The 13,468-nt window shown below is 36.4% G+C and overlaps 2 protein-coding genes across 2 annotated transcripts; both read left to right on the forward strand.

Annotated features, from left to right (window-relative positions):
* Positions 1-8,789: 8,789 nt before the first annotated feature.
* LOC122294307 (protein FAR1-RELATED SEQUENCE 5-like) lies at positions 8,790-12,557 on the forward strand. The gene is made up of 4 exons (XM_043102927.1): positions 8,790-11,248; positions 11,342-11,468; positions 11,558-11,664; positions 12,233-12,557. The coding sequence occupies exons 1-2, from the start codon at positions 9,818-9,820 to the stop codon at positions 11,342-11,344; spliced, it is 1,434 nt and encodes a 477-aa protein (XP_042958861.1). The 5' UTR covers positions 8,790-9,817; the 3' UTR covers positions 11,345-11,468; positions 11,558-11,664; positions 12,233-12,557.
* On the forward strand, positions 9,241-9,727 carry LOC122293746 (protein FAR1-RELATED SEQUENCE 5-like). Its single transcript, XM_043102233.1, has 2 exons — positions 9,241-9,564; positions 9,659-9,727. The coding sequence occupies exons 1-2, from the start codon at positions 9,241-9,243 to the stop codon at positions 9,725-9,727; spliced, it is 393 nt and encodes a 130-aa protein (XP_042958167.1).
* Positions 12,558-13,468: the final 911 nt, after the last annotated feature.

The raw sequence follows: 13,468 nt of genomic DNA on the forward strand, positions 1-13,468 counted from the left end.
CAGGGGTGATAAGGCCCAATTATAGCCCTTTCTCATCCCCTGTCCTCTTGGTTAGAAAATCTGATGGGAGTTGGCACCTATTTGTGGATTATAGGGCCTTGAACCAAGAAATAGTGAAAGATAAGTTCCCTATTCCCATCATTGACGAACTTTTGGATGAGCTACATGGAGCCGAAGTGTTCTCAAAGCTAGACCTAAGGTCTAGATATCATCAAATTCGAGTGGTGCTGAAGGATATCCCAAAAATGGCCTTCCGAACTCATGAAGGCCACTACGAATTCTTGGTCATGCCATTTGGGCTTACTAACACCCCATCAACATTTCAAGGCTTGATAAATGCAATTTTCAAACCTTTCCTACGAAGGTTTGTGCTGGTATTTTTTTATGACATCCTAGTTTATAGTCGCAGCTGGGTAGAACACATTGGGCATGTAAAACAAGTGCTGGAAATTCTAGCACGTCACCAATTGTTTGCGAAGAGGTCTAAGTATCATTTTGGGGTGACTGAAGTGGAGTATTTGGGGCACATTGTGATAGGAAAAGGAGTTAAGGCAGATCCTGAGAAGTTGGCAGCCATGGTGGATTGGCCAACTCCAAAGAACACTAAGTCCTTAAGGGGCTTCTTGGGGTTAACGAGGTATTACCACAAGTTTATACAAGGGTATGGGCTCATTGCTATCCCCTTAATTGGCCTTTTAAAAAAAAATGCATTTGTGTGGAATGAATAGGCAGCTAGGGCTTTTCAGGAGCTTAAATCTGCAGTGACAGCACCCCCGATACTCAAATTACCAGATTTTTCTTAGCCTTTTACCATTGAATGTGATACTAGTGGCGGGGGAATAGGGGCTGTGTTGATGAAGTATGGGCAGCCAATAGCCTTCCTGAGTAAAGCTTTAAAGGGGAAGGCACTAGACCTCTCCACCTATGAAAAGGAGTTGTTGGCCTTGGTAACAGCAGTTCAAAAATGGTGACATTACTTGTTGGGCCAAGCATTTGTCATAAAAAGGGAACAGCAGACCCTTAAGTTCCTGCTAGAACAACAAGTGGGAACCACAGCCCAGCAGAAATGGATCGCCAAATTAATGGTGTACGATTTTTTAATAGAGTACAAGGCGGGTAAAGAAAACAAGGTGGCAAATGCTCTATCTAGAAGACACAAAGCTGAGGACAATTCTGAAAAATTGGAGGTTATGTTGGCCCTCATTATATTCCTGACCCCAAGTTGGATTAACGAGTTAAAAGAGAGCTATGCTCTTCCACGGATCTACAGCAAATTTTGTCTAAGTTTCAGGCTAAAGAAGAGAATCCTAAGGGAGTTATTGTACAACAAGGAATTGTACTAAAAAAGGGAAGGGTGATGATTGACTCGTAGTCCCCATTCAAAGAGAAGGTTCTAATATTTATTCATGAAGACTCTCAAGCAGGACATTCTAGGTATTTGAAGACCTACATGAGAGCTAAAAGAGACTTTTTGTGGAAGGGTATGAAGAAAGACATTAAAAGCGTGGTACTCGAGTGTGATACTTGCCAAGTTAACAAGGCTGAAAATGTACTTTCTTCGGGGCTTTCCAGCCTCTGCCTATACCCAAGAGGGCTTGGGAAAAAATTTTCCTAGATTTTATAAAAGGGCTACCAGTCTTACAGGGATTCAGTGTGATCTTAGTGGTGGTGAACAGATTCACCGAGTTTGGCCATTATATGCCCCTAGATCATCCCTATACTTCAAAGGTTTTCAAACTACATGGCCTACCCAAGGCCATAGCCTCAAATAGAGACTCAATCTTCCTAAGTTCATTTTAGAAGACCCTGTTTGAATTACAGGGGTCAATTCTAAAGTAAAGTTCCACCTACCATCCCAAGACCGAGGCCCTTAACAAGACCTTGGAGGACTATTTGAGATGCTATGCTGGGTTGAAGCCCAAGAGCTGGGCTCAGTGGCTACCCATGGCAAGATGGTGGTACAATACCTCTTACCACACCTCATCCAAAATGTCCCCATTCTATATGGGTATATCACTCCAAAACTTAAGGCCTACGTACCAAGAACAACCACTAATGAAGCTATGGATCAACACCTCAGAACCAGAGAACAAATCAAGGCAATACTCAAGGCTAATCTAGACTTTGCACATCAAAGAATGAAACTTTACGCAAATAGGAAGAGAACAGAAAGAGAATTTGAGGTGGGGGACTGGGTTTACCTCCACTTATAGCCTTATCGTTAGAAGACTGTCGCAGCCAAGTCACAACTTGAAGCTGTCGCCGAGGTTCTTTGGGCTTTCAAGGAGGCCCAACGACTAGGAAGAGTGGCGTATCATCTTGATCTACCATCAGAGGCCCGAATTCACCCAATGTTCCATGTTTCATGTCTCAAGCGGAAACATGGAACCTATATTCGTGCCTTACCTTCCTTGTCACCAGTCAACGCCCAGGGAGAAATACAACTGGAACCTGAAGCTGTTGTGGAATGCAGAATGAAGAGACAAGGCCCTAGGGCCGTCACTGAAGTATTGGTTAAATCAATTAGGGCATCGGCTAAAGATAACAATTGGGAAGTATTGAGGAAGATGCAGGAACTTTACCTGCACCTTATGGGCAAGGTCTTTTAAGGCAAAGAGATTGTTATGACCTCTGCTGGTGGGAAAGGGGTAGAAGGGTAGGAAAGGAAGGAGATGATTGTCGGGAGGAAGAATACTTGTCTTAGCTTTGAGGTTCTGTGGAATGGATGGAGAAGTGAAGTAAGGGAAGCTCGAAACGCACCGTTTGAAGTAAGGGAACAAAGTTGAAGCGCACTGTTTTGGAGGACCACTTGAAGCGCACCCTTTAGTTTAATATGCCTTATCTTTCGGCTTGTATTTGGCTTTTATTACAGTCTGTATTTTGTTATTTACCTGCTTACATGTTAGCATTTTAGTGGAGAGGGTTGTTACGCCGTAGAGCACATGAGAGAGTGGAGGAGAGGAGAGAATCATTTTGGAAAAATTATTGAAGTTGAATCTATGTATGGAGGTTTGGAAGCCCTCAAAACCTTCCTTAGCAATACATATGGGTCTATGAGTATTTTCATCAAACACCTTTCCTGCGTTAATTATTTTCCATTCTATAGCTTTCATTTGTAATCAAAGATTTCTAGTACATTACATAAATCATTCATCACATCCTTCCAACATTTCATACATACTTTCCCTATTTTATCCTTATATACGAGAGATTTCATAACAGGGCCTCTTGCCACCCATTCGCCATCGCCCAGCCGCAAACCGAGAACCACATAGAGTAACCCAGCCTTAAACCCACGTGTAGCCACTGTAAACTACCAAACAACTTGCTCGGTTCTCTCTCCACTGCCCAAAAAGCCTCTATTTTTAGCTACCAAAATAGAGCAGCCCCTTCCACCTAACTCTCGATCCCATTAGTTGCCACCAACCACAGTGCAGTTAATGAAGCCCAGCAACGCCGGCTAGTTCCATTGCACCTCTGTCCATTGATGAGGTATGTCTCTCGATTTTGTTTTCTCAATCTCCGTATCTCTCTCACTTTCCGTCTTCTCTCTCTCATCTATCTCTCCCTCGTGTTTAACCACTCAGATCGGTGGCAACTTTGCCGTACCACCTCAACTCAACTCCATTTTCCCCACAGTGTCGCTGCTGCAGGTCCTCTCTTTGGGTAGACTGCTACACAATTCTTCTTCTCCTAGGTGAGATTCTGCCGCCACCCTATGTTTTTATTCTCTGATGCATGTTGCCTTTGTATGAAAAAAGAGTCTGGTTTATTTGTAGTAACCCCAGTATTTTTTTCAGAAGGGTAGGCTTTTAATTTTTTTTATTAGATTTTTGTCCCTTTCTTGCTAAACAAACTATGAATGTTTTGAACTTATGTTTTTATCTTGAGTTGGGCTTAGTCTTTAATTAAAGTTGGGTTTTGTAGTATTTTGGTAAGCCTATAGATCTTTTTTTTTTTTTTTTTTTTTTTTTTGGAGAAATATGACTTCCTTTTAAGAAAAGAAACCGATTCTTAAGAAAAGAGTTTTTCACTACTTATTGTATTTGAATTTAAAGTAACCGAAGTATTCTATTTTTTTATAATATATTATTGGTATTTTAAATATTTTAAGATATCTGTATGATTTTTTGTGTAGAATAGAATATGTATTCGAGTATGTGCTTAAGTAGGTTTTTGATTAAGAAAATATTAAGGAATTTAGCAAGTGATAGTATTTTTGAGGTTAAGAGAAATTTTTGGTTTTTGTGGAATTACAATAGATATTTCAGATGTAAATATGAGATATTTTCTCAATTGGAGATTTATTAATATTACATGAATTTTTATATGTGATGATTGATATTCATTAGGCACTATTGTGAGGATATTCTGAACAGCAAAGAAGTTCAGGTAAGCAGAATTTCTATACTAGACCTTGCATAAAAAAAAATGAACTGAGGTCAACTTTGAACATGTGCATAATATGTTTTGAAAAAGAAAATGTGAAAAACAATCTTAATTATGTATTTCTACATTAGTCATGAAATATATTTGAAAGAGAAAAATGTTTTCTGACATGACTGGTATAGACATGAGCAATATTTGACATGTTTCTAAAATGTGCAAAAGAGTGAATATGATATCTGATAATTTTTTACATGTTATATGAAAATGTTTTGTATCTATTTTGATCATGTGGAAATTCCATGAATATGTTCATCATGTGGTTTGATATGATATGATACGATATAAAATGATATGATAAGATGAAGAAAGATGTGCAGTTTTGAATATGAAAAAAAAAAGTCTTTGATGTGATATGAACAATTGGTATTAGAGCAAAATCAGGAATGGAAGTAAACAGGGACAGTGGTAGAATCCCACCTGATGATTCCTGACGCACAATAGCTGTAGAAGTGGTGGTAAGCAAGAATGGTGGTAGAGTCCTACCTGTGATTCTTGACTACAGTGTTCTGATAGATATCCTCTATAGTCGGTCTTTGAATAAGAACAAAGGATGTTGAATATGAACAGTTGGTTTTTTATTATAAACAGTTTGAAAAGTCGCTATGATTTTCTGATTAGACATTTTGAGATATGCACATGAACATGAAATGTTTTGTCTCTACATACCAAATTTTTTGAAAAGGCCCATGTTTCCATATTCATATATGTGCTTTACTTACTAAGTTGTTGATAACTCATTCCTTATCTCCACAATATTTTTCAGATGATCTTGAATAGTTCAGCTAAGGATTAGGATTATGGAGCATGGATGAGATGAATATTTAAGCATAATGAATTACTCATAAAAGATTTCTAAGGATTGGAAAATTTTATTAAGAGATTTTATAGTATTTTGATAACTTTATATTTTGGAGTCTATAAATATCTTAATGAAATGTAAGTTTTAAGTTACAAGAAGTAACTCTCTAACCCTGCAGGACCGGGGCGCTACACCCATAGTTTACATACAAGTTCTTGTTTAATGTCTTGTGTGAATTTTTTTTATAGAGAAATATTCCCTTAGTTTACATACAAGTTATCTTATATTAACTGTGTAACCAAATGAAGCCTAAAAGTATACATGCTATTTTCAAATTATGTAAAATTACAATTATAGACTCACACGCATGGGCTGGGCTTGAACGTCCTAGATAGCTGACCCATTTAATCAACATGCTTGGGTTTCACCTAATTTAAAGAAAAGCACATAAATTTAGCTTCTATTTAGGTCTTTCCTTTTTCTTAGCGTTTTTTCCTTACTAAGTGATTAACATATATTCATTATAGGTTGATTATCTTTAAAGAAATCACTTATTGAAAGAATAGGTGAATCAGATGAAAGAATCTTAATAAAAGAATAATATATCTACTTTTGAAAATTTTGTAAATTGGAGAAATGGATTGTTAATAAAATAGAAACATAGAAAATATGCAAAATCAAATTTATATATAGTCCTTCAATGGTTATTATGTTCAAAGAAATTGCTTTTAAAAAAGATAGATGAATCAGATCAAAGAATTTAATTAAAAAATAATATATCTACTCATGAAAATTTTGTAAATTATAGAGGTTGGTTGTTAATAAGATAAAAACATAGAAAACTGGAAAATCGAATTTATATATATAGTCCTTCAATGGTTGATTCTATTTAAAGAATTTAATTTTTTTTAAAAGATGGTTGAATCATATCAAGTAATTTTAATAAAAATAATATATCTACTTGTGAAAATTCTATAAATTAAAGAAGTGTGTTGTTAATAAGATATAAACATAGAAAACATTCAACTGGGTATATGTTCATTTCTATTTATTATTAAAGAGGTGGTGCTGTTAGTAATTCGATTTTCCTAATCTTTTTATGTACTAACAGGATTATTATTAGACCCAAGCACTACATTTATATTTATTCACCATACTTTATATGTTCTATATTTATATGCTCCTAAATCTTTGATTGCAAATTTATTTTATGTAGGAACATTTACCGTGTATCCAAAACATTAATTGCAATATTGTGTTAAAAAAAAATTGGATCATACAGTTGGATGCAGAGGTAGATCAACTCCAAAATCAGTGCCACAGAAACTTCAATATTCTCTCCATAAATGCTATGAATGAGGAGAACACTCCAACTCTAGATGTATCACCCCCAAAACTTTTAACCACAATTTCAATGGCGAAGAAAACAATTCAATGATATTTAAGTTTGAATTAGTAGTTTCAAACTTGAATGATCTATATTATCCTTATTTACCTTATTATAAAGTTTTCTTCTTGTGCACTCAATTTTATATTTTAGAATAATTTTTTTTTTAAAGTAATACAGGGCAAACATGCTTGCTAGTCTATATATATATATATATATATATATATATATGTATGTATGTATCAGACTCTAGCTTGTATAGGTGGAGTTTGAAAGTACTCTTTTTCTACATATATAGTAGTATAGGCACGTTTATAGATGTTACTTTTATCTACATATTTCTTGAAAGTACTCTTTATCTACATAAGTGAGAGGTATTTTTTGTAAAGCATCTTATAAAATTAACATTATTTTACAAAAATATTTTCATCTTACAACATTATTGTGGAGAGTTAAGCTACAGAGAAGCCACTATAGCAGTGCACACAATGCACTCACTACGTGGCTTCTCTTAGTTTTTTTTTTTTTTTTTTTTCCATTTTGACCAAAATGGTGCGTTTTGACCCAATTTGAATTACAGTTTCATGCCTACATCCCCATTTGAAATGAACCTGCGAAGCACCCTCTCGTTCGACAGCAACCCCCCACATACTGGTCCATCTACGCAAGCCTCCCGGCGACGGCGTCTCTGTCGTCAGCCACTTTCTCTTGCGTCGCTCCGCCGTCTACCCATTGCCACCGCTCCCCACGAGGTCGTTGAACAGAGCAAATGAGGGCTGACCCTTCTGCCTGGGCACGAACCCGCATCTGCCATTCCTCTTCCCAGCGCCACCTCGCGACGGTGAGTCTCTAATCAGCGCCACCTTGCGAGTCTCCTACACCAGCGCATCCACTCCCCTTGAAACGACTGTGAACGGACCAAAGCATAAACAGTTCCAAATAGCTCTGTTTCGGGTAAATGCACTGAGAAGTTTAGGAGGTAAATATTTTTAGTTTCCTACATGTTTTAACATTAGGTTCTTCATGTGTACATCAAGATTCGATTTTTCTATTTTTCGAGATTGGTATGGTAGCTTGGGGCACAGAGAAAAACCTCAGCTTTCTGTTAGTTTTGAATGGGTTGGAAATATGAGATAAAAATGTCAGCTTTTACTTGTATTCTGTTAGGTTTGAATGGTTGTGGATTGTGAGATAAAAATCTTAGCTTTTTCGATGGGTACTCTAAGTTTGGAATATGGAGGAATGAAATACTTGTTAGGTTTATGCAAATGACTTGTACGTACATACACTTAGCTGTGAGATTAATATCTCAAATTTATCTTCCCTTGATCTGGTACAACCTATAGCTTAAGAACATGTAATGTGTTTGAAGATTACTGAGTTTAGTTAAGATTACAGAAACCACATAACATGCATGAGCAAGTTTTCCATTTTTTTACAGAGTAGGTAATATTGAAACACACTGGAAACATTCGTGAGCACGTTTTCTAATTTATTTACAGAATGTCTATAGCCAAAATGATAGAATGACGTTTTTAGAGTTAAGAAGAAAGTTTTCTAATTTTATTTTTTATTAACTTTAATGAGTAACAAACTCCAAAAAAAAACTAACAAATTGTTCCGTTGACTACACTCTCTTAAATGGTTGATAAATCATAAGAACAAATTGTTATTATGATTTAGTGAATATAATTGGAGATGAATTCTTGAATTAGTGAATATAATTGCTTCTTCTGTTGATGTTGGTATTCATATTTCATGATATTCTTCCATTAACTACACTCTTTTAAGAGATGTTATTTAACATTTTTGACCTTCACCATTTTGGGTAGGTGACTTGAATATTTTTTCTTATTTAAACATGAAAAAAGTTCTGTCCAGTATCATATTTTCAGTTGCATCTTTTTAAGTTATTGACCAACAATTTATTACTCCATTCCTAAGCTCCTCTGTAGTCATTCCCGTTCTTTTATTATTTCTTATTTCTTATTCTTATTCACATTCCCATTCTTCAAAGATGAGAGAAAAAACCGGAAAATTTTCATTACTCAGTAATTTCTTCTCATTACCGCCGTTCAATCAATTGAGTGTTGTAATTTGCAGAATCTAACTAACAGCATAATTGCTGCTTGCTGCTGACTTTTGATGTAAATCATGGCCAACCTATTTGATGAAGACTTTACCCCATTTGATCATTCATTTGAGGTATATTTCTTTGAAAATTTAAATGGCTCTATTTTGTTTAGTTTATTGAGAAACTTCCATTTTGCCTAACAATGTCCTATTTGAGCAAATGCCACCTTATATGCCCTACCCTCCACCGAGTAATCCAGAAGACCTGACACGAGAAGCGCCCCTTGACTCAACTGCTGTTGAATTTGAAAAAAACGTTGGGTGTTCATCACGGATTAGTGATGACAGTGTTCATGACGTCGATGGTATTTATAGTTTCCTTTTAATTGATTATAGTTTCTATATTTTCTTTTTATGCTAATCCATCCATATTTGAATAAATGTAAAAATGGTCTTCGACATAAATGAAGATTTAGAGAGTACCACTGTTGTCCAAGAAGATGAGGTATAAGTTGATGCACCCAGATCCGGTATGGAATTAGCAAGTGTGAAAGAGCTGACAGCCTACTATAAGCATTATGTGAAACAAGAGGGTTTTGGTGTACGGATACAGAGGACTAGGAGAGATGATGATGGGAGGCCAGTTTATGTGACTGTTGGTTGTGCCCGTGGCGGAAAGTACCAACCTAAGAACAGTAATATGTCAAAGCCACGGCCAACAACTAGAATAGATTGTAAGGCCAGAGTAAATGCGACGTTGAGTAAGACTGACAAGTGGGTTTTCACCACTGTAGAAAATATACACAACCACATAAATGTAAGCCCCAAGAAGACTAGGCTATTGCGATCTCACAAGGTTCTAGATGAATATAGCCAAAGGGTCCTCGACTTGAATGATCGAGCCGGTATACGAATGAACAAGAACTTTTTTTCTCTTGTCGTTGATGCAGGGCTTTTTGAGAATCTTCAGTTTCAAGAAAAAGATTGTCGGAATTATATTGATAAGACAAGACATTTAAGGTTGGGTAAAGGAGGTGGAGATGCACTTAATCAGTATTTCAAAAGAATGAGAGACAAGAATGATGGGTTCGTTTCTATCATGGACGTGAATGATGAGGGGAGGCTACGAAATGTCTTTTGGGCTTATGCTCGTAGTCGATGAGTATTTTGGCGACGTAGTAACCTTCGATACTATGTACCTAACAAATAGGTATGCGATGCCTTTTGCTCCATTCGTTGGTGTTAACCATCATGGGCAGTCCATATTACTAGGGGCAAGATTGCTTTCGAGCGAGGACACACACACTTTCATCTGGTTATTCCAAATGTGGTTGGATTGCATGAATGGTCAGGCCCCCTGTTCCACCATAACCGACCAAGATCGGGCAATGAAGAGTGCTATTGCCATTGTATTCCCCAACACTCGTCATAAATATTGTTTATGGCATATCGTGTGCAAACTTCCAGAGAAGTTGGGGTCTCACGCCATGTTCAATGTGGGGTTGAAGACTAACATTCAGACAGCATTATATGATTCACAGACCATCACCGAATTTGAGGAGAGTTGGGGTGAACTACTTGAGAAGTATGATCTAGATAGCAATAAATGGCTCCAAGCCTTATACGAGGAAAGGTCTTTTTGGGTTCCAGCTTACTTGAAAAGTGAATTTTGGGCTGGTATGAGCACGACCCAAAGGTCAAAAAGCATGAATGCATTTTTCGATGGGTACGTGCATTCCGGAACGACATTGAATGAATTTATTGATCAGTTTGATAATGCACTTAGAAAGAAGGTCGAGGTCGAGACAATTGCTGATTTCAAATCTATCAACCAGACTATTCCCTGCGTATCTCACTTCAACATTGAGAAGCAATTCCAATCCGTATATACAAATGCAAAATTCAAAGAGGTCCAAAGGGAGTTGCTAGGCTTAATGGCTTGTAATTGTTTGTTGGTAAGCACAGAAGGGTCAATTTTAAAATACGATGTGTTGGATGAAATTTCTACTAACGAGCTCATTAAAACAGTCAATTACTCAATATACTTTAACAAAAAGGAGGTGGATGTGCGATGCATGTGTGGACTATTTGGAACGAGGGGGATTCTATGTAGGCATGCACTTAGAGTTTGTCAGTTGAAGAAGATTAAAGAGTTGTCAAATGTATATGTGTTGGATCGCTGGAGAAAGGACTTAAAGAGGAGATACACATTACTCAGGAGTAGTTACGATGACACAGGTGACAGAGAGGATAGTCGAAATTATGAGCTTGTTGTTAAGAGATGTTTGAAATTAGCAACCAAAATAGCCTCAAATAATGAAAAAGTCCATGCATTCCTACGTGTTGTTGATGACTTTGAGACAAAATGTGAAGACTCAACACTAGACTCGACACTCAAACAGACGAAGGAGAAAGCAGATGTGGTATTGGATAAGGGGAAGAAGATATTAAGCCCAAATGTGGTAAGAGAAAAAGGGAGACTCCCAAGTAAGAGGAAGGTTCCACCCGTGGAAAAGATGGCCACAAAGAAAATTAAACGGGTAATTTATTGCTTTGTTTTAACCTTCAATACAATACTTTTTCATCATGATTTTAACATATGTCATATATTGTTTTGAAACTTGGACATGCAGTAAAATCTTGGTAGATGAAACAAAATTGGATGACAACCCGGGATCTCAACAGCCCCAATTTGCTGATGGGGTATACATTGGGACACAAAACAGCATTATTACACAATCCACTCCACCAGGAAATGAGGTTAACCATGACTTCATGTTGTAAATATATATTTTTAAAGAAATATCAATGAACAAGTTTTAATATATCATACTGTTTTTTTCTTACAGAATTTGTGAATAATGGTCGGGCACACTTGGGGAATTTTTTGAAACCATTTGGAGAGGGAATGGTGAGCTTGTACAGAGGGTTGGAGCCTTGTGAATAGAATTTTTTGGTAAGCTCTCTCTCTATGTTCATCCATATTGTTAATACAGAGAATTTCCCATTATTGGGGTATATGTGAATACAACAAAACTACATATGGTTCGGAATACTCTTGTTAGAATGGTTTGGAATACTCTTAAAGTGAGCATATTGGAAATAATTTTGTTATAAGTTGAGTGTTGGAGTGGGGTTGTTTATTGTTATTGTATACAAATATGTGTGCCATAAAGCTCACCAGAATATTTGTGTATATATATATTTCTTGCTACTTGGGGAGGTTATTTGACCGTTGGGCAGTCCATTTTTTTAATCAAATTTCTAGTTTCTATTTAGAGTTGGGTAGTCAGTTTTATCAGGGAAACATTGTAGATGATAGGAATTTGATAACGGGTACTTGCTCAAAGAGACATTTGACTTGTTTTTTTTTTTTTTTTTTTTACCTTCTAAATTTTGTTACATGTTTTTTTACATCCATATTGAACATTGGTTGATTGCCCCAGGGTTGAGTTGTTAGTTTCAGTATAGTTGTCTCTTTAATTGCAATCTCATATGTCATTCTTTATTTTTCCCATTTGCAGCTATAAGTGGAAGTTAAACTTGTTCCTCTTTATACCTTCCAAAGTGAGGAAATCATACAAAACATCATCTTCATTAGAACCAACCCCAGAACCAACCGCTGAGAGCAACTACAGCAAGCCCCTCAAGATCCGATTCTTAGAGAACATCAAGGGAACCACATTTTATGGTTGTTTTGTGAAATTTGTAAAATACTATTTGAACTTGGTATATTGGTTTTGGAGGGGATGGGGCTGAGTTGTAAGATTGGCCTTAACTTTCGGGTTTTGATGGGTATGTCAATACTCAGTAATTGATTGTGTTGGAAATATGTGTGTCAATGGTCAGGAAAAATGTAAGTAAAAAAGCTAAGTTTATTGATGTATATGGTTTGGAAGTCACATTCGGGCCCCCTGCAATTTTACTTTTGTATGGTGCCATTAGAATATCCTCTATTTTGTCACAGGCGGAAGGAATATTGTATAGGCAAAGACATGCTTAAACTCGGGATGTGTATATGGCAGTTTTTATGATGTCTTTCGCTCATAAATATATGGATGTTAATTAATAGCAATATTTCTTGTTAGAATGGTCAGTCATATATTTGTGAGCTATGCACCCTGAATGGTTTCGAGTAAAAATGGTTGGAAATATATGTCATGCATTGTGATTTCAAGTAAGAAAAAAAAAACAAGCATTCTGAAACCAGCATAGAGAGAAGGAAGAAATTATGTAACATTTACATATTCATAATGTAATAGCAATATTTCTTGTTAGTATGGTCAGTCTACTACAAGTACATTTTCCGTGTAATAGTTACACAGTGGGCATCAACAAGAAATTACAATGTTACATTTAGTCTACTACAACAAGTACATAACTGTGAATAATTACACAATGGGCATCAACAAGAAATTACAATGTTCTTCATCCCCAACGTCTCATTAACAAGCTATTTCCAACAAGAATTTTCAGTGATTCAGTACCAACTTGGGTTAACAACCTAAAACGAGAAAATTTACATGGTTTTCAATACCAACATGGGGTTAACAAGCTGTCACAACAAAAAAAAAACCCAGACAGCTCCAAAATTTGTTGTGCTCTTTACATGGTATTTATCCAAACCAAGCAAAGACAACTACAAATGTCAAAACCCAGTACATAATCAGTAATTTCTGTTTCTATTTTTTCAGAATCTTCACAACATCTCGGACTTTATCTTCCCTTTTCCTAACATCATAGTCACGCTGTAATACATC

This window comes from Carya illinoinensis, chromosome 14, assembly GCF_018687715.1.
Source record: "Carya illinoinensis cultivar Pawnee chromosome 14, C.illinoinensisPawnee_v1, whole genome shotgun sequence".
Taxonomy (NCBI): domain Eukaryota; kingdom Viridiplantae; phylum Streptophyta; class Magnoliopsida; order Fagales; family Juglandaceae; genus Carya; species Carya illinoinensis.

Bases quoted from the DNA above. Each gene is read 5' to 3' on its own strand.
- LOC122293746 (XM_043102233.1), top strand. From the start codon at position 9,241: ATGGAATTAGCAAGTGTGAAAGAGCTGACAGCCTACTATAAGCATTAT. The intron at 9,565-9,658 runs GTTCTAGATGAA...TCGTTGATGCAG, and splicing joins GGCTATTGCGATCTCACAAG to GGCTTTTTGAGAATCTTCAG.
- LOC122294307 (XM_043102927.1), top strand. From the start codon at position 9,818: ATGATGAGGGGAGGCTACGAAATGTCTTTTGGGCTTATGCTCGTAGTC.